This window comes from Suncus etruscus, chromosome 17 (genome assembly GCF_024139225.1).
Source record: "Suncus etruscus isolate mSunEtr1 chromosome 17, mSunEtr1.pri.cur, whole genome shotgun sequence".
NCBI lineage: Eukaryota > Metazoa > Chordata > Mammalia > Eulipotyphla > Soricidae > Suncus > Suncus etruscus.
Window position 1 is genome coordinate 46,473,269 of NC_064864.1, and position 20,490 is coordinate 46,493,758.

At 55.7% G+C, this 20,490-nt stretch overlaps 1 protein-coding gene across 1 annotated transcript; it reads left to right on the top strand.

Annotated features, from left to right (window-relative positions):
- Positions 1 to 625: 625 nt before the first annotated feature.
- On the top strand, positions 626 to 14,797 carry TRIM8 (tripartite motif containing 8). Its single transcript, XM_049764387.1, has 6 exons — positions 626 to 1,307; positions 10,339 to 10,434; positions 10,707 to 10,940; positions 12,532 to 12,563; positions 12,682 to 12,797; positions 13,242 to 14,797. Exons 1-6 carry the CDS (start codon positions 738 to 740, stop codon positions 13,850 to 13,852), a joined length of 1,659 nt encoding a protein of 552 aa, XP_049620344.1. The 5' UTR covers positions 626 to 737; the 3' UTR covers positions 13,853 to 14,797.
- The last annotated feature ends 5,693 nt before the right edge of the window (positions 14,798 to 20,490 follow it).

Consider the following 20,490-nt stretch of genomic DNA (forward strand, 5'->3'; position numbering starts at 1 on the left):
AGAGGCGGGCGGGCCGGTCGGTGTCTCTCCGGCCGCGGACTGGAATTTCAGCTGAATGACTGGCTGGCCGGCCGGCCGGCCCTGCGCGCACGCAGCAACCCGGAGTCCGCCCGCCCGCGACGGGCCTCGGACCCTGCCAGCTGTCCGGACCCCGGCGAGCCCCTAAGGGGAGCCGCCGTCGCCCGGAGGAAGTGTTTGCGGCGGCCCCGGGGCGCGCCCCCATGTCGGCCGCGGCGGGGCCGGAGCGAGCGCAGGCCGCTGCCCTAGTTTAGCCTCGCCCGGCCCGGCCCGGCCCGGCCCGGCGGGCACCGACGACGGGGAGGCGGGCTCGTCTATGGAATTTGGACCCCGGCGCTCCCCTCCAGGGCTGCTGCCCCGGCCACGGCGGCGCAGTCGGCCGCCTCCCGCTAGGCGCTCGCGACGACGACGAGGAGGAGGTGGAAGAAGACGAGGAGGAGGAGGAGGCGACGCTGCTGCTGCTGCTGCTGCTGCCGCCGCCGGCTGCGCGCGCGGCGTGAGGACCGAGGCTTCCTCCTGCGGGGAGCGGGCGCGCCTGGGAAGGTGCGGGTGACCGAGCGACGGTCACCGCCGACCGGCGTGCGGGGCCCCACGGGCTTCCCGGAGGTTCAGCCCCCGACGGATCGGCCCGGCCCGTGCCCACGCCCCGGGGAGTGGGGGAGGCCGGCCCGGGCCTCCAGCCCGCGGCCGTCGCCGTCGTCGCCACGGCCGCCGCCACCATGGCGGAGAATTGGAAGAACTGCTTCGAGGAGGAGCTCATCTGCCCCATCTGCCTGCACGTCTTCGTGGAGCCCGTGCAGCTGCCCTGCAAGCACAACTTCTGCCGCGGCTGCATCGGAGAGGCGTGGGCCAAGGACAGCGGCCTGGTGCGCTGCCCCGAATGCAACCAGGCCTACAACCAGAAGCCGGGCCTGGAGAAGAACCTGAAGCTCACCAACATCGTGGAGAAGTTCAACGCCCTGCACGTGGAGAAGCCGGCGGCGGCGCTGCACTGCGTGTTCTGCCGCCGCGGCCCCCCGCTGCCCGCGCAGAAGGTCTGCCTGCGCTGCGAGGCGCCCTGCTGCCAGTCCCACGTGCAGACGCACCTGCAGCAGCCCTCCACCGCCCGCGGGCACCTCCTGGTGGAAGCGGACGACGTGCGGGCCTGGAGCTGCCCGCAGCACAACGCCTACCGCCTCTACCACTGCGAGGCCGAGCAGGTGGCCGTGTGCCAGTACTGCTGCTACTACAGCGGGGCGCACCAGGGACACTCCGTGTGCGACGTGGAGATCCGGAGGAACGAGATCCGGGCAAGTACCCTCGCACCCCGCACCCCGCACCCTCGCACCCGCGCGCACTTGCGCTTCCTCTCCTCGCCCTGGCACCGACCTCCCTGCCCCACAGGCTTAAACTAACTAACTGGGCACTGCAGTCCTCAGACTCTTCTGCTCTGGAACTTGGGGGGTGCCTAGGAGGGAAGCCCTGGGACCCAAGGCTCGATCCATTCCTGCACCTGTACTCGTCAGGGCCCATCTTGGAACTCATTGATAGAACCGAACCGGGAGTGGGGCCCTCCCTGCCTGGGAGAGTTTGTTTAGCGCTCAGCTCTTTCCCCCCTTGAGTTGTTGGGTTTTTGTTTCTGTGGGCCCGATGGGAAGTCACCAAGGCAGTGACCCGGGTCCTGCTTCTCCAGCTGCTGTTTATGTAATGAGTGTCCTGATGCCGCGGCTGTGGCTGACATGATCCATGATGCTGGCATACCAATGAGGAAGTAAACAAAAGCAGCCATGTTAGTTTCAAGCCCTATTGGAAACGCATCGGGGGGCTGAGGGGGTGCTTCCGGAGGGAGAGGAGAACCTCAGGATCTCGGCACAAGGCCTGGACAGCCGCCGGCAGCGGCAGACAGGGAGCCCAGGCGCTGAGATCTTTCCTGAGTGTGAGAATCCTTCTCTGTGTGCCTGTGTGGCGGTGCATGCCTCTGCCTGCGTAAAAGAGCCTTAAAGTCTGTGCCTTCTTCACCCCGAGCCCTTTTTTCTCCCCCCAGCCCAGCCCAGCCCTTGATCACAGCCCTCCCACATTTGGGGAGGAGAAGTGGAAGACGGAAAAAGAATCCTGTGGGTTTAAGGTTGAGCTGCCTTGCAATCTGGTTTCAGGCAGCTGGCTCCCCTGGGCTGCTGGTGATTACAGAACCGCATCCCCTCCCATTGTATACACCCTGCAGCAGCAGCCAATGTCAAAACCACCTTCCCCCTCGGGCCTCTGGGTCTGGCTGCTTCTTCGGAGCAGGACTGACTGAGGCAATACTTACTTCCGTCCTCTTTCCTGGAGGGGGGTGCTCTGAGCTCCCTCCCCGGTCCCCTGGCTTTCAGGGTTGAGTCATACCAGAAAGAAGGGGTTAGCCAGAGACTGACTGAGCCATCTCAGAAGCCCCAGCTCGGGGCCTGGGTGTGATATCATGAGGGTGAGGTTAGGCTGGTAGTGGAAGGCCTGGGAGTGTTTATGGGTGGGGGCCCCTGAAGGCTAGCCAGGGCCAGAGGGGAGCTTGGGTATGAGGAAGCTCTGAGCTGGGGACAGTTGTAGATGGGGGCTGTTTCCTGTGGGGGGACCAGTCAGAATGAGTCATTGTTTAGCAATTAAAAAATATACACATACAACTAACAAAAGGCGAGGAGGGCTACCACAGGTTAAGAGCAGCAACAGCAAATAAAATTTGCTCTATAATTAGTTTCCAGGCGATGGACGGGTCTTGGCTTTCTGTGTGTGCCAGGACAGGGCCTCTGGTTTCTTCGGGGAAGTGGGAGGGATGGAGAGTTAGAGCCTTTCTCCCTCCTGCTCTCTGGGGTTGGCAAAGGCAGAGGCTGGGGGAAGCTGAGGAGTCCTTGGTGCCCGCCCAACCCACTCCCTACCACCCCATACACAAATACTTAGGACAAGCCAAGCCTTTTCCTAATATTGGGAAGTCACTGCTATTAGTAAAATTAGAAAGATTGGGGGGGTCAGAGCCATAGTACAGCAGGCAAGCACTTGTCTTGCATGTGGCCAGCCCTGGTTCTATTTTGGCATCCCATGTATTCCCCCAGGCATTGCTTGGATTGATTCCTGCTTGCAGATCCAGGAGTTACCTCTGAGCATCACTAGTTTTGGCCCAACCCTACCACCAATTAAAATAAAAAATGGGGGGGGCTGGGAAAAGTGCAGAGGCAGGAGAAAGCAGGGCTGTCCAGTTTTCTATCTCTGGAGCAGCAGTAGGAAGTGGTGAGGTGGTGCAAAAGAGGGAGCCATAGCTGAAAGGAACAGGGTGGAGTGGGGGCAGTCACCAGGGTGACGACTGTCTGTGTACACATACCATGGTTTTGCTCTTAGTGTGTGAGTGCTAGGAGTGTCTTTAATTTGGGTGCGGGAGAAAACGTAATTGTACCTGACTTAGGAGGAGGAGGAGGAGGGTTCTTTAGGTGCTTGTCTGTGTTTGCGAGTGTCTGAGACTGTCTGCTTTGCCCAAGTGCACCTGTCTCCTCTCTGTATGGTTGCGGGGTTGGGGTGGGTGGCACATGTGTGTGTAATATTACCTGGGATTCCCACCAGCATGTCACACTGATCCATTACTCATGGGAGACGCAGGGTGGGAGCTGGCACTGAACTTTGTCAGCAGCTGTGTCTGTGTGTGCGTGCATGTATGTATGTATGTATGTATGTATTCACGCTCCTTCCTCTTCCTGGTGTGGGCAGGCTCAGAAGTAGGGGGTTGCATCAGGGCCAGATGTGCAATTCTGTGCACTCAGCATCTGTGCTCTGCAGCTTAAGTCTCATCCCTCTCCCAGCTCCCCCACCCCAGACCTCCTGCTTCTCTCTGGTACCCCAGGGCACTGGAGTTGGAAATTTAAATAGCCCAGTGTCCCTGGCAAGAATGAGCCAGACTTACTGAGGAAGAGCTCTCCTGCCCTGAGTAGATGAGCGGAAGCCCCCATTGCAAGGGCTTCCGCTCTGGGCCTGCCAGGAGGAGGGGCCTTTGGCTGGGTGGGCCCTTTCCCACATCCAGGCACAGAGACCTAGCCACTGGCACCTGCCTCTGACAGCTCTGCTTCTTGCACTTTGCCTTAGGGAAGTGGGGGCTGCTGAAGTGCTGTAGGGACTAGAGAGAACTTTCCACTGTCCTACCATATACTTGAACATTCCCATGGGTCTGGACCACAGCTAGAGCTGAACCCAGCGGGGAGGACTAGCAGAGTGTCCCCAGTCAGGCTTGCTTCTGCCACCTGCCCACATCATTCTGAGGCCCAGATGCTTATTGGATGATGACCCATGTCCAGCCTAGATGTGGGAAACCTTTTTTTTTTTTTTTTTTTTTGGTTTTTGGGCCACACCCGTTTGACGCTCAGGGGTTACTCCTGGCTAAGTGCTCAGAAATTGCCCCCGGCTTGGGGGGGACCATATGGGACACCAGGGGATCGAACCGCGGTCCTTTCCTTGGCTAGCGCTTACAAGGCAGACACCTTATCTCTAGCGCCACCTTCCCAGCCCCTGGGAAACCTTTTTTTGAGGGGGGAGTTGTCTCACCTGGCAGGTGGTACTCAGGGCTTACTCTTGCTTGGTCCTGTGTTTTTTTTTTTGTTTTGTTTTGTTTTTTTTTTGGTTTTTGGGTCACACCCGGCAGTGCTCAGGGGTTACTCCTGGCTGTCTGCTCAGAAATAGCTCCTGGCAGGCACGGGGGACCATATGGGACACCGGGATTTGAACCAACCACCTTTGGTCCTGGATCGGCTGCTTGCAAGGCAAACGCCGCTGTGCTATCTCTCCGGGCCCTGGTCCTGTGTTTTAAGGATCACTCTGGGCAGCTGCATGCCAGGCAAATACCCTACAGTTAGTTACTCTGGGCCCCTGAAAATTGTTCTGTCTCTGTGCTACAGTGGAGACATCCAGGTGGTCTCCCACTGGCAGTCCTTGGTCATCAGACCTTCATCCAACCATCAGTAGGCAACAGTAGAGGGGGTTGTTCGGAGCTGGGACCGTTCCCTCACCTTAGGCTGAGACCCACATCAGGCCTGACTATGCATGCAGGGCTGTGTCAGTGCAGCTGTGGGCATCACCATCCCTCTCATGCCTGGGGCCTGGAGCAATGTCAGAAGTACTCCTTGCATTTTTACAGGTTCAGTGAGCGCTGAGGGAACACTTGTCCTCTAAGGAGGGGAGCCCACTGCTTGGATCAGTTCTGAACCTACCTGCTAGGAGTTAGAGTGTCCTGCCACTACATTGCCCTGAGGTGTCCTGTCAGGTCTCTGTTTCCTGGTGAAGGGCTGAGGGGATGATGCTGTCCCAGCACCCACTAATCACCCCTCCCCAACATTCTGAGAGTAGGAGGGGCAGACCTGCCTGTGTGAAGTGAGAGAGTTCTTTGCTCCTTCCTGGGCTGCACAGAAAGGGTCCAGCCCGCAAAGCTCCCCTACGACCTATGACCCTGCTGACAGAGCTGGGTACCTGTCACACACACCCTATTGATTGCCCTGCGCTGGTTGCTCTGGGCCATGCTGCATTGGCAGGTGTGTGAGTGCCCAGTTGTGTACCTCATGCACACGTGAGGGATCTTTTTTCCTGAGTCTGTGTGCATGCAAGAGCACTGTGAATGACTGGGTCATGAGGCTGCTCTCATGAGTGCAGGAGTGTGGGTGTGTCTGCGGGGCCCTGCTGGCTCATTGCACACCTGCTCAATAGGGGCGTGGACCTGCCTGGTGGTCATCTGAGAGGTGCCAGCTGGTGCTTGCCTGCCCCAGGCCCTTGGTGGTTGGGGGTGGAGAGACTTTCTCACTGGGTGGGGTGTGAGGAAGGCCAACAAGACAGGAGTCCCTTTAGGGTGAGTTAGTTGCCTGGAGCCGGCATCGTAGGTAGATGCCTGGCTGAATCCTGCTGAGCTGTGCTGGGGTCAGGGTGGCAGAGCACAGAAGGTGACCCCAGCCCATGGGGCCTCTGCCCTGGGCGAGCAGGCTGGCTCACCCTGGCTCTGGGAAAGCCTCTCTTCCCGGCTGGCCTGGCATTGAAACCCAGACAAAGGGGGGCTTTCTCTCTCGCCTCTTTGTTCTGCTGCCCCAGAGCGCTGCTCTCTGCGTGGCAAAAGCTAATTCCACTCTGCAGCTGGGAAGCCCTCTCAGTGGCTGGGGGCAGCCTGCGAGGTGCAGCCGCTCCTCTCCCGGCGCCTCTTTACTGTTTGCATCTGTGGTTAGCCCAGCACAGTAGCCCAGGCAAGGGCTGTGACAGGGAATTGGGGATGGGGGTCCTAGGCAAGAGAGGAGGCTTAATGAATTGCTGGAAGCAGGTCTGAGGCCAGGGTGATGCTGGGGGAGCGGCTGTGGGAAGGGATGAGAAATAGGAGGTGCCCCAGCAGCCCTCCTCCCTCTGCTTACAGCCCCGTCCTTGTCTGTGGGCCTCAGCTCTGCCTCTGACCTGGTCCGTGAAGCCCTGTTCCCTACTGACCTTGCTTCTCTTCAAGGTTGATTTGAGGGTTTTATTATTATTATTTATTAACTTTTATACAACCCAGAGTCTCCATGGCCTCACCCATCTGCCCAGTCCAGTCTGGCACCAAAAATGCCAGCTGAGCCTGGCCAGGCGGCTCCAGGGGGAAGTGAGGCTTTCCTGGGACAGGAGTCTTGGGCCCCCCAGAACCTCAGAGCAAATGAGATAACCCAGGACAGGGTTTCCTACATGGGACAGACCTGCTACCCCTCCTCCAGGGTGCTAGACAGATTCAGGGGAGCATTGGGGGGGACACTGTTTTCTGTAAAGGAGGGAGGTCAGTTAAGTTTGGGGACCTCTGGGATAGCACTGCAAGCAACAGGTGTGAGGAGCAGGTTCTGGGCTATAGGGGTGGGCCTTAAGTTCCCCCAAGCTCTCTCCTGCTTTTGCCCTTGTAGGCCCAGGAGCAGACTGAGTTGGCACCAAGGATGGGGCAGGAGGGGACAGAAGCCACCTGAGCCGTGGGCCTGGGTGGGGCTGGACCTCACCTGCAGGAGGCCCCTCAAGTGTCTCAGGCAGGCTCAGCTCTGCCCCCACACACCTGAAGGTACCGCAGCCCCTGTGACTCACTGGGGCCAGGAGCAATTTGTAAAGTGACTCTCTCCCCTGCTCTCCTGTTTGGAGATGCCTTGCTCTGAATCAAACTGCAAAATCTGGGCCGAGCCCTAGCTCTGGGGTTCTTTTCGGGGAGTGGGGCCTCAGCAGTAGTGCCTGAGGGTAGATTGGAAAAGAGGCTGCTGGTAGTGGGGAGGGGCCTGGGCCTCACTTCCTCTACGCCCCATCTTCCTGCTTCTCTGCATCCTGATTCAGTAACTTGGCAGACTCAAAGTGGAGACTGAAGGAACAGCAATGGGCATCCCTTCAATTTCCCAGGCCCTGAAGGAGCGGGGGTCCCCTACTCTACTAAAAGGGTGGGGCGGGCTAGGGATTGTCATCACCTGCTTGTTGGGTGTGTGTTCCCCTGGCCTTGTTCTTCCAGTTCCCTGTCCCCCTCTCTTAGAGACCTGAGCCCCATGGCCTCCAAGCTGTAGAGAGGAAACATTTTTAGTTTAGACTGGACTGGCAGATGGCTGAGGCTGTGGGAATTCTGGGCTATACGAAAGTAATAATAATAAAACCTGCCTTTACCCCCCAAAAAAAAATCTCTGTGAAAAAAAGGGCCCAGAGAGATAGCACAGTGGCGTTTGCCTTGCAAGCAGCTGATCCAGGACCAAAGGAGGTTGGTTCGAATCCCGGTGTCCCATATGGTCCCCTGTGCCTGCCAGGTGCTATTTCTGAGCAGGCAGCCAGGAGTAACCCCTGAGCACCGCCAGGTGTGACCCAAAAACCAAAAAAACAAAACAAAAAAAAAACCTGCCTTTGCTAAGTCTGGGGATCTACACCTCAGAGGCCCCTGGGCCTGTAGGCACTACTCTGAGCCTGAGGGCTCAAAGCAGAGGTGCTGCTGCCTACAGAGTTCTGAGAAAGACCTAAAAGGAGTGGGAGGAGGCTGATCCCCTCCACCGGGCAGGAAGTACCCCCTTGGCTTGAAGGGGTGCAGGGAGGATTCTTTTTATTTTTTTTTTTTTGTGTGTGTGTGGTTTTTGGGTCACACCCGGCAGTGCTCAGGGGTTACTCCTGGCTCCATGCTCAGAAATTGCTCCTGGCAGGCACGAGGGACCATATGGGACTATGGGATTCGAACCGATGACCTTCTGTATGAAAGGCAAACACCTTACCTCCATGCTATCTCTCCGGCTCCGAAGGGAGGATTCTTAAGCGTGGGAGTAAACATCCGCTCCTCCTTGGGGAAACTGGGTTCTGAATTGTGGCTGCCTTTATCTTCCCCTTTGAGGTACAGCGGACATGCCCCTTGGTATCGGCCACCAGCAGCAAGGAGACCCTGTGCACAGGTGTAGGGTGCTGGTCCTGGTCCCCAGGGGCCCTGGGAGGCCACAGTGGCCCTGAGGAGTCCTGCCCCCACCCCTCAGATCACTGGTAGGAGGCAGCCAGCAGGAAGAGTTTGAGGGCCTGGGCCTAATCTCTCCATGGTCACCTGCCATAGACCACTAAGTCTCTGCCTTGCTGCACTGCTTGAACCTCGAAACTTACTGGAGACCAGTGAGAGGTGCCTAGATTCCCCTGCTCCTAGGACACTGCCAGGTTTGCTTTTGTTTGGGGGGGGGTCCACACCATGTGGTATTAAGGGACCCAAATGGGGTGGGGGCAATTATCCTGGTGGGTGATCAGCAGAGCTGGGCTTCTCCCCAGCAAGCTCACATCCCAGCTCTTTATGCCCGTTCTCCGGGCCCTCCTGGCCCTCCTGGGTTGGCTTCTAGAGATTGCCCTGGGTCATTTAAAGGTTAACTTGTAGCGGCCGCTCTCGCTTTTCTGAGCAAATTCTAAGCTGGAAAACCTGGGGCCCCTTCAACAACTTGATCTTTAGATGCCCTCCACATCACCTTGCTTTTGTGTTCAGGGTAGTCACCCATAAAGTGGTCTGACGGCCTTGATTTCCCCATTTGTCCAGTGGGGGGAAGAGCAAAAGAGAAAGGCTGGTGGCAGCTTACTGTGGAAACCAGCTGGATGTGGGTGGTGGGAGTTGGGGGCAGAGGTGAAACCTGCGGGTGGACAGGAAGCATAAGCATTCCTGAGCAGGCGGAAGAGCAGACCCATGCCCTGTGAACTCTGGCAAGTCTTTGTTGGTGCAGGAGCCCTGGATTTACTCAGTGATCATGTTTCACGTCTAGGTCTAGAACTCTTATATGTCCGGTGAGGAAGGGGGTGCAGGTCAGTAGCCAAGCCTGGTTTCCAAGAGCCTTTGAGTGGAGGAGGGCTGGGCCCAGAGCCCCAGCAGCAGGTTCATTCTGCCAGAGCTCACTGAGCAGCAGGTCCCCCTGTGCCCATGTGCTTGAGACATAGCCACCAGCTACTACAGAGAGATGTGGACTTGGGGATGTTTTGTTTGTTAGGGTGACATCTGGCAGTGCTCAGAGATCACTTAGGGAACTATATGGGGTTGAACTGGTGTCGGCTGTGTGCAAGGCCAGTGCCCTACGCTGGTGTACTATCTCCCCTTTCCCACATGTCGCTGGCTGAGCACTTCACCAGGGGCAGCGTTGCTAAAGAACTGCTGACAAATCTTAGATTATATTAACTTGAGCTGCCGTAGCCTGTGCTGCCATCTAGAATGGCTATGGTGGTGACAGCCCCATTGCACAGTCAAGGCAGGAGGAGCTGCCCACATTGCAGGGCGTGGTGGGGGATGGCAGGTAGATGGGCAGTCAGACAGTCAGTGGTGCCAGCGTCCCCTTTCCACCTGAGGGGCTGTGCAAGCTACTAAGGGCTTTCGGGGTCTGGCTCTTGATGCAAGGGGAAGGGCTATCTGGGCAAAGCTCCCAAGTATAAAGGAAGTTTTGGGTGGTCTCAGGGACCCATGACTTTAGTAGGTTGCTGTCACCTGGGAGGTGGGCTCCTCAGGAATATAGCACGTCCTTAGCCTCCTGAGAAGAACCAGTTGTGCTGCCTGACTAGGTTTCTGAGGTCCAGCCCTGCCCATCACTAGAGGACTCTAGCTGGATTACCGATCGTCTCTCACCTTGCTTTCCTCCCCTCTGAAAAGAGGACAGCACTGACTGTGCCACCAAAGATCAGAGAGGTCTGCATGTGGGGGGGCTGCTTAGAACAAAGCTTAGGTGTGTGTGGGAGGGGACTCCAGTTCCACTGACTGGAACAAACTGAACAGACAGCTGTCAGAATTCCCCCTGAGGCAAGGAGGGTTCAGTGACAGGCATTCCCATCATCTGGGACGGGGGAGGACAGCGCTCACCTCTAAGGCATACCCCACTCTCTCTACAGAAGATGCTGATGAAGCAGCAGGACCGGCTGGAGGAGCGGGAGCAGGACATTGAGGACCAGCTGTACAAACTGGAGACCGACAAGCGCCTGGTGGAGGTAGTTAAGTCCCCGATCAGGTCAGCTTGGGCCGGTTCCTGACAATTCTTGTGCCGTCCCCTGGGATCCCTTGGTCATTCAGTGAACTCAGCAGTGAAGCCCCCACTGGTTCCACGGGTGCCTGGCCCCTTGCTTTGTCTGAATGGTAGATCACATTTTGAGGTATGCAGTGTAGGAATTTGGGGTCCCAGGCTCCACTGTCCGGGATGGAAGAACAGGCAGCAGCAAGGCTGAGTTGCCCACCCACCTACCCGTGACCCCATTGTCCACAGGAGAAGGTGAACCAGCTGAAGGAGGAAGTGCGGCTGCAGTACGAGAAGCTCCACCAGCTGCTGGATGAGGACCTGCGGCAGACGGTGGAGGTCCTGGACAAGGCGCAGGCCAAGTTCTGCAGCGAGAACGCAGCACAGGCGCTGCACCTGGGGGAGCGCATGCAGGAGGCCAAGAAACTTCTGGGCTCCTTGCAGCTGCTCTTCGATAAGACCGAGGATGTCAGCTTCATGAAGGTGGGCTGAGCCAGGCCCTGGAAAGTTTTGCTCCCTCAACCCATGCCCCACCAGAAAGCTTCTCTGCCTTAGGCTGTGGAGAGGGTGTGGGGTTCAATACCATAGCCCTTGACAGGTCATGTTGTTCTAATACCTTAGTTCCCAATTCCAGATTTTTTTTTTGTTTTGTTTTTTGTTTTTGGGCCACACCCGGCGGTGCTCGGGGGTTACTCTTGGCTGTCTGCTCAGAAATAGCTCCTGGCAGACACGGGGGACCATATGGGACACCGGGATTCGAACCAACCACTTTTGGTCCTGGATCAGCTGCTTGCTTGACTTGCACTGATAGTGGTCATTTGAGAGCTTTGTATCTCTCACTTGGTATGAATATTCATTTTGCTGCAGAAGCATTGATTGGAATATGGTGTCCTGGGGCCTAGGAGGTGGCTCAAAGGGCTGAGCACATGCTCTGCATGCAGGAGGCCTCCTTTGATCCTCAACACTGCCTCAAGCAGTCCCTGAGCACCACAGGGTGTGGCCCAAAACCCAAAATAAAAAAGCATGTGGTTGGGGCCCAGGGATAGTACAGTGGATGGGAGTGTAGGGCATTTATCTTGGAAGTAGCCAACCTGAGTTTAACCCCCTGGAACCCAATATGGCCCTCTGAGTACAGCCAGGAGTGATCCCTGAGTGCAGAGCCAGGAGTAATATCTGGACACAGCCAGGTGTGCCTCCCCCCAAAAAAAAAAAATCAAAGAATCTGGTAGGGGCCAGAGTGACAGCACAGTAGGTAAGGAGTTTCCCATATGGTTCCCCAAGCACCCCCAGGAATGCCCCCCCCCCAAGCACAGAGCCAGGAATTCAATATGGTTCCCTTGAGCACTGCCAGGTGTGACCCATAAAAACAAACAAACAAACAAAAGAAATCTAGTGTTCTACTGGGAGTTCTGGCCAAAATGAGGCTCTTACTTGCATACTGCCAGCCTTCCTACAATTCACTCCCCCCTAATCCGGTCCCCTAAACCCTGCCAATACTGATCCCTGAGCCAGGAGTAAGCTCTGAACATCTGGGTGTGACATACCTCCTCCCATGCCAAAACAGATTGTAAAACAGTTGGCCCTGAGGATTTCAGAGCAAGTATTGAGCATTTTAGGCCCCCCACCTTCTGTCCAGGGCAGCTTTGTAGACTGATGAAGTTAGAGAAAGTTTGTCATGTACTAAGTGTTCAATAAATGTTTGCTTTCTTTTGGGAGTTGCCTACTCCCAGATCCTTGCTTTTGGGGCTTGCTCCTGTTAATGCTGAGGAACCAGGGGCTTGAACATAGACCTCCTGCATACAAGCAGGATCCAGTCCAGCCTTTGTCAACTATTACCTTCTACAAATGGTGACCTGGGGCCAGTGAGATAGTACAGCATGTGATAGAAGATGCAGTTTGGCACCAAATAAAGCCCCCCTTGAACACTACCTGAGAACCATTGTCTATGGCTCCAAAACAAACAAAAAGAGTGCCTATCTTTCCCCCATCACTTTGTTGAGAATCTGGGAATAGGGAGAGTCCACAGCCCCTCACCCCATGTTACTTTCCCACTAACCCTTATCTCTCCCCCTAGAACACCAAGTCTGTGAAAATCCTAATGGACAGGTGAGCAGCTGGCCCCATCAGGGGAACTTAGATAAAGCGGGAGGCCCCAGCCCACAGGGTGGTGGGTGGGCTCACGGTGATGCCTTCTCTCAGCGGATGTCCCATCCACTGCCTCCAGGACCCAGACCTGCACAGGTAGCAGCCTTTCTCCCCCTAAGATTGGCCATCTGAACTCCAAGCTCTTCCTGAATGAGGTGGCCAAGAAGGAGAAGCACCTGCGGAAAATGCTAGAAGGTGAGCAGTGATTCTCAATGTAAGGGCTGGGGTGAAGGTCAGACAGTGTGGCCTAGGCAGACAGACCTTCCTGTCCTGGCTCTGCCATTTCCAGCTGTGGGACAGCAAGCCAAATGTCTGACCTGTGTCTAACTGTTCAATTGTGAATTGGGAATAATAGTGGTTCATCTGTTTCTCCTTGTAGTGGTGGGCATGGCCTTAGAAATGGAAAGAGCAGGGTCCCCAGAAGCTTGGAGCATGCCGTGACTAGAGACTGGGAGCCACACGAGTAGTGCTCAGGGTTTACTCCTGGCTCTGCTCTCAGGGATCATTCATGGCATGCTCAGTGGACCATATGGTGCCAGGGGTCGAATCCAGGTTTGCTGCATGCTCAGCCCATTGAACTGTTGCTTTAGCCCTGTGAGATGGGAACTCTGACCAGTTTTGTCTCCACACTCTCCGCAGGTCCCTTCGGCACACCAGTGCCCTTTCTTCAGAGCGTCCCCTTGTACCCGTGTGGCGTGAGCAGCTCTGGGGCAGAGAAGCGCAAGCACTCATCGGCCTTCCCTGAGGCCAGTTTCCTGGAGACCTCGTCAGGTCCAGTGGGCAGCCAATATGGGGCAGCAGGCCCAGCCAGCGGCGAGGGCCAGTCAGGGCAGCCTCTGGGGCCCTGCAGCTCCACACAGCACTTGGTGGCGCTGCCGGGCGGTGCCCAACCAGTGCACTCAAGCCCTGTGTTCCCCCCATCGCAGTACCCCAATGGCTCTGCTCCCCAGCAGCCCATGCTTCCCCAGTATGGCGGCCGCAAGATTCTCGTCTGTTCTGTGGACAACTGTTACTGTTCTTCCGTGGCCAACCATGGCAGCCACCAGCCCTACCCCCGCTCCGGCCACTTCCCCTGGACAGTGCCCTCACAGGAGTACTCACACCCGCTCCCGCCCGCACCACCCACCGTGCCCCAGTCCCTTCCTGGCCTGGCGGTCAGAGACTGGCTCGATGCCTCCCAGCAGCCTGGCCACCAGGATTTCTACAGGGTGTATGGGCAGCCGTCCACCAAGCACTACGTGACGAGCTAACGCCACTCGGGCAGGGGGCGCTGGGGAATCTTCCCCCCCAGGCCTCAGGGGCTCAGGAATGATGCATTCAGAGATCTGCCCACCTACCTTCCTGCCCAGCCCTCTTCCTTCATTCCCCAAGACTTTTCCTTTTGAATTTTGTTTGTTTTGGGCTTTGTTTTTATTTTTTGGGTTCTTGGGTTTTTTTTATGACTCTCCTGGACTTGGAGGTGACAGTGGGAGTTGGTCTGGCTGGGCCTAAGGTGGCCCTTGAGTTGGGAAGGCATCTACTTCATAGCGATGAATTCATTCACTCCTTTCTCCTCTCTCCCTTTTCGTTCTCCCTCTTCCTACTCCCCCAGGCTAGAAGGAGCCTCAGTTTACCCTCAAGCCTTGGAGGGAGGTGGGACCCAGCCCTCCCCACTCAGCCTGTGAGGAACCTCTGAGCTACTCACTGACCTTTTGTTTGGGGCAGTTTGATCACTGACTAAGGAATGACCCATAGAATGTGGGGCTTTTTTTTTTTTTTTTTTTTAATATTTTTAAACCAAGAATGATTTCTCTTGCTTCCTCCTCACCCTCCTCCATTTGAAGGCCACTTCTCAAGCAGCTTTTGCCATCTATAGCCTCAGAGTGGGATCTTCCAGACAGGACCTATGTCCAGGAAAGGGGACAGGAACTTTGCCAATGATAGTGACCACAGCGAAAGCAAATAATAATATTAATAATAATAAAGAGAAATAAAAGAAATAATAAAATAAAAATCAGCATAGCCCTTGTGGAGGTCAGCGGGGGAGGAGGGGCCTGCCCCAAGCTGGGCCTTTGCCTGGATTTTGACACAGCAACTTCCTGTAGCGAGCACTTTGTATGAACCGTGGAATTCCTGTTCTCAAGGCACAGGTATTCTGTAATCTGTCTAGAGCACACACCGAAATTCAGCCTTCTAATAAATATAATGGCGCAGTCCCACCCTGCTTTGCCTCTTACCCCCGACTCCCCGCTCTCCAGGCCTGGGGTTCTTGGTGGTGGAGGGGAGATGCTGCCCTTTAGGCCTCCCCTCCCCCACTCCTCTTGAAAGCCCCTGTTCTCTGGCCTGGGTCTAGCCTGTTCCCTGTGAATGCTGACCCAGACACTCCAGCCACTCAGTCCCGGCTTGTGGTATTTGCTGAGGGCCTCCCAGGCCCGCCCCCTGCTGCCTGGGCCCTGGCATCTCTTTGAGGTTCTGCCAATATGCTCTTAGCTAGGATGGACAAAGGAAGAAATACCTTTCAATGAGTTGCAAAGTTTACTTCCTACAGTCCACAAATATTTATTGAGCAGATGCAAAGTGCCAGGTACTATGCAGAGACATGAACATGGAACAGAACAGGCCCTGTCCTCTAACTGGGGCTTGGGCCCCATGTTAGAAGGGAATCCACCCCAAGCTTCCTTAAGTGACTCAAGGTCAAGCCCCTGCTCCAGAGCACAGAGGAAGGGCCTTAGGGGTGGGGAGCAAGAGAGAAGACAAATTCCCACACCTGGCAGAACTACTGTCTAACCTACCGTGAGGGCCTTAAAAAGACTGAATCTGGGGCCAGAGAGATAGCACAGCAGTAGGGCTTTTGCCTTGCACTCAATCCAGGACGGACTGTGGACCCAGCATCCCATATGGTCCCGTGTCTACCAGGACTAACCTTTGAGCACCGCTTGTGACCCAAAAACCAAAAAGAAGGCTGAATCTATGGCTACATGTTTGCCTTTAATGTGGTTGACATAGATTTAATCCCCAGCACCACATATGACCCCTTAAGCCCTGCCAGGAGTAGTCCTTGAATAAAGAGCACAGCACAGCTGAGTGTTAAAAAAAGAAAAGGGGCCAGAGAAAGAGCATGGAGGTAAGGCGTTTGCCTTTCATGCAGAAGGATGGTGGTTCGAATCCTGGCATCCCATATGGTCCCAATGCCTGCCAGGGGTGATTTCTGAGCATAGAGCCAGAAGTAGCCCCTGAGTGCTGCCGGGTGTGACCCAAAAACCAAAAAAAGAAAAACCTGAACCCTGTAGAAAATTTGAGGGCTCATGGGGCCAGAGAGATAGTATGGCATATAGAAGGACAGTAGTTCGAATCCCGGCATCCCATATGGTTCCCAAAGCCTGCCAGGAGAGATTTCTGAGCGTAGAGCCAGAAGTGGCCCCTGAGCACTGCCAGGTGTGACACCGCTCCCCCCAAATACAAGCTTGAGAACTCAGGGCAGATTTAACTCACCAGCAGTGGGGTTGCCTTGCATGTCCAAACCCGAACAGACCTGAGTTAGGTCCCAGCATCCCATATGGTCCCCCAAGCCTGCTAGGAGCGATTTCTGAACACAGAGTCGAGTAAACCGTGAGCGATGCCATATATGACCTCCCCCACCCCCCAAATCACCAGCAGTGATACATTCCCAGGCTTTAGAAGTGCTGCCATAGAGATTAGCAGAGCCCTCCCTTTCATAGGGATCCCTGGGGTGGGTGGAAGGAGAGTAGAGCCTGCCAAGGTCTCCTGTTGAAGATCTTTGTGTACCTCTCCTTGGGCCAGAGCTAGTACAGGAGGAACAGTGCTTGCTTTGATGTGGCCAACCCAGACTCAGGACTGAACAATTCACCCACACCTGACCACTGCCAAGGGTGCCCCCAAATATCCCATAGCGAAATCTCATCTTGTTTAAAGCAGCCTGTGTGTATGTGGGAGTGTTGTCTGGAATGATAATGGGTAGGGTGCTTACTTTGGGTGTTACGCAGCCACACAGGTTTGATCCCCAGTATCTCACAGGTCCCCAATCAGCAGGAGTGATTTCTGAATGCAAAGCCAGGAGTGACCCCCTAAGCCTGGCCAGGTGTGGCCCAGAATTAAAAAAAAACAAAGCCTATGCCCATTGTACTAGTAGGAGGAAGAGTGCTGGGAACCTGGCTCTTATCTTTGACTGGGTGGAGTCCATCTGAACCGCTACCACCCCCAGAAGACAGCAAGTAGGGAAGCAGGGCCCAAGCCTAAGAAAGAGCCCTAAACTTACTGGAGAAGCCAGTGGCTAGGGCTATAGGTGAGCAGACTGGTACATGCTAAAAAGTGCCGGATTGTCAGGCTCGGGGTGCGGTTTACCAGCGAGCACTTGTCTCTTCAGACTAAACCAGTGCCTGGGTCTTGCCAAGTGCTTCATGTCCTGTGGGAATGGAAAGGGACTTTGGGTACTTGTGTGAGAGGTGTCCAGTGGAAGGCCGGGATCCTTGTCTCTGTTCCCCCTTCCCCACTTGAGCAGGCCTCGGAAGGCGCCCTGAGGAGTGACAGCTGGCCTGCCACTTCCGCTGCACCTGTCCGGCTGGAGCGGGGCAGATGGGAGGGGAGGGGCGACTGAGACCACTCACATCTGGTTGTCAGGAACACCAAGTTGGGAGCCAAGACAAAAGCAGCCGCCTTTCCTTCCCACCCCACCTAGACAATTGGAGAAGGTTTCCTCTCCAGGTGCCTCCCGGACTGGGAGTGGAAAGGCCAGAGGTGCTGCCTAAACCCCACCCTAGCCATTCCGCTCTCACACAATGACACTGGGGCACCCCAGGTTGTAGGTGAAGCGGCAGTTTTCCCTAGTTAAGGCCTGGGGGTGCCGCCAGGGAATCTAGAAGATCCAGCTGTCTCCAGACCCCCAGCTGTCCCTGGGCTTGAAGGAGCAGCTGTCAGCCAAAGGGTCAGAGGCCCCAGCAAACCGGGCAGCTGCCTCTGCAGGGCCCCCAGGAGGTGCGATGGGGGGGGGCCTTCCCGCCCACTTGGACCGACACCTCTGCACACCCCGAGCCGGCCCGCTCATTACGCTAACGACTCCCCGGCCCGGCCCCAGCCGCCCCGTTTCCGGGGAGGCCCAGGTGTCCCGTGGGCGGCTCCCGCACCCCACGCCCCCACTCCCGGCCTCCGGCTCCTGTGGCCCAGATGTGGACCAAGTGCCCGGCCCGAGGGAGACACCCGCCGCCCACCGCCCCGCCGGCCCGGCCTTTCAAGTCGCTGCCCCCCTCCCGACCAGCCCCTGAGCAGAGCAGCTGCGTTGCTCCTGCCCCGGCTCTCCCCCAGATGTCTCTGGGGTGGGGCCGGGCAGCTGGGGAACAGCTGCAAGGCGGGGGCTGGGTGGGGAGGCGGATGCCCCCTGCCACAGCCGGAAACAGTCCCCGCGGCCAGGAGGAGGTGCAGGGGGGCGGAAAGGGCGAGGCCTGGGGGATAGTGGGCACCTCGGGCTCTCCCCGCAGCTGGCCAAGACTAGCTCAGAGTCCCTAGACTCCAGATCAAAGCCACCTCCCCTCCTAGCTTCAAAGGACACGGCGGGAGGTGGGGTTGGGGTGGCCCCGGGAAGACCAGGAGCTGAGGTTTGTGGCTCTGGTGCCCCAGGCCCCTCTGGAAACTCCACTTTCTAACCTCCCTTCTGGGTTCTTCCAGGACCGCTTCACACCTGCCCACGCAGACCCTGCCTGTATGTACACCATTTGCCCCTTCCCAGACACTTTCATTTCTGCCATCTGAGGGGTTCAAGCCAAGGCGTCTCCCTAGACCAAACTGGGGGGCCCCCATCCCATTGCTGCATCCTGTAAGGTGGGAGTGGGACATGGCTTTTCCCCACTTAGAGGGCTGGTCCTGTGGGGAGGGAGATGATGACACCTTGGGTGTCCTTGCAGAGATCTTATCTTTTGGAGGGAACACACACAGGTACTCAGAGCTTACTCCTGGCTCTGTGCTCAGGAATCACTCCTGGGGATTATCACTCAGGGGGATATGAAATTTCGGGATTAGGTCCCGGAGAGATGGAGAGATAGCATAATGGCATTTGCCTTGCAAGCAGCCAATCCAGGACCAAAGGTGGTTGGTTCGTATCCCGGTGTCCCATATGGTCCCCCGTGCCTGCCAGGAGCTAACTAAGCAGACAGCCAGGAGTAACCCCTGAGCAACGCCGGGTGTGGCCCAAAAACCAAAAAAAAAAAAATTTTTTTTTTCGGGATTAAATCCAGGTAGGCTGTGTGTGTGCAAGGCAAGCGACCTGCTGGATGTACTGTCTCTCTACTCCCTCCGTCTCATTTCTTTTTTTTTTTTTTTTTTGGCCACACCGTTTGATGCTCAGGGGTTACTCCTGGCTAAGCGCTCAGAAATTGCCCCTGGCTTGGTGGGACCATATGGGACACCGGGGGTTTGAACCACGGTCTTTCCTTGGCTAGTGCTTGCAAGGCAGACACCTTACCTCTAGCGCCACCACACTGGCCCCCTCCGTCTCATTTCTAAAGCGATGTCTAGATAATGTTTTCAAAAATTATCCTGGGAGGTACTTTAGAAACTGGGCTCTAGAACCTGAGTATTGAGGCTGCTATCTATTATTGAACAGTCTGTGTCCTGTTTTCTTTTAAATCACAGATCACAAGAAATGGAATGAGGGAGAGGGGATTGACTGAGTTGAGCTGAAGTTATATAGTACAGAAGTAGGGATGCAACTGACCTGGGTTCAGTCCGCACCCCAGCACTGCCATGAGTGATTCCTGAGTGCAGAGCCAGGAGTAAGTCCTGAGTACTGCTAGGTTTGGCCCAAATTTAAAAAGAAAAAAAAAAAAATGGAACTGCGTATACTTTCAAATTGCCCCTGCCCTATACCTGAAAAGGCAGGACTCAGAATTCAGAATCTTCTTTGGAGACTAATGGAATACATCAAGGAGTGGTTGGGGGGAGGGGAGGTGGAGCAGTGGCACGGAGGGGTAAGGCATCTGCCTTGCCTGCACTAGCCTAGGACAAACCTTGGTTTGATATCCCAGCGTCCCATACGTTCCCCCAAAGCAGAGGTGATTTCTGAGCACATAGCCAGAAGTAACTCCTGAATGTCACCGGGTATGGTCAAAAAACCCTAAATAAATAAATAAATGAATAAATAAAAAGGAGTGGTTGAAAGTCACGAACTGGTATACAGCACTGCAACTTGAAAATGATGAGTGCCACACACCCAGTGGTGCCAGGGATGGAACTCACAGGCTGTACCTCTAGGCATGTGATGTACCACCTAACCATCATCGCCAAGGCCACCATAGTCTTCATGATGTGTGGGACTTTCCTCAGTGAAGAAAGCCTTTGGAGGTCAGGGCAGTAAAGCCAATAGTCTCTTTCCTGGCTATTAATTAATTAATTAATTAATTAATTTAGGTCACAGTGATGTTCAGGAGTTGCTCCCAGCTCTGTGCTCTCAGACAACACTCCTGTCAGTGCTTGGTGGACTGTGTGGTGCTTGGAAATGAAACCAGGGTCTCACAAAATGCAAGGAAAATGGTCTAGCCCTGAGTTAGTTTATCCATGGTCTTCCCTCACAGCTATCTATGGTGCAGGGCAGTGGACTAACCTGGGGTTCTCCAAAGAGAATTAACTTTTCTTATTTTGTTGGTTGGTTTGTTTTTTGTTTTTTTGGGCCACACCCAGCAGCGTTCAGTGGTTACTCCTGGCTCTGTGCTCAGAAATTGCTCCTGGCAGGCTCAGGGGAACATCTGGGCAGCCAGGAATTGAACCCAGATCCAACCCGGGTCAGCTGCATGCAAGGCAAAAGCCCTACCACTGTGCTATCCCTCCGGCCCGATTTAAGTTTTCTTTTCTTTTTTTTTGGGGGGGGGCACACCCAATGACGCTCAGGGTTATTCCTGGCTAT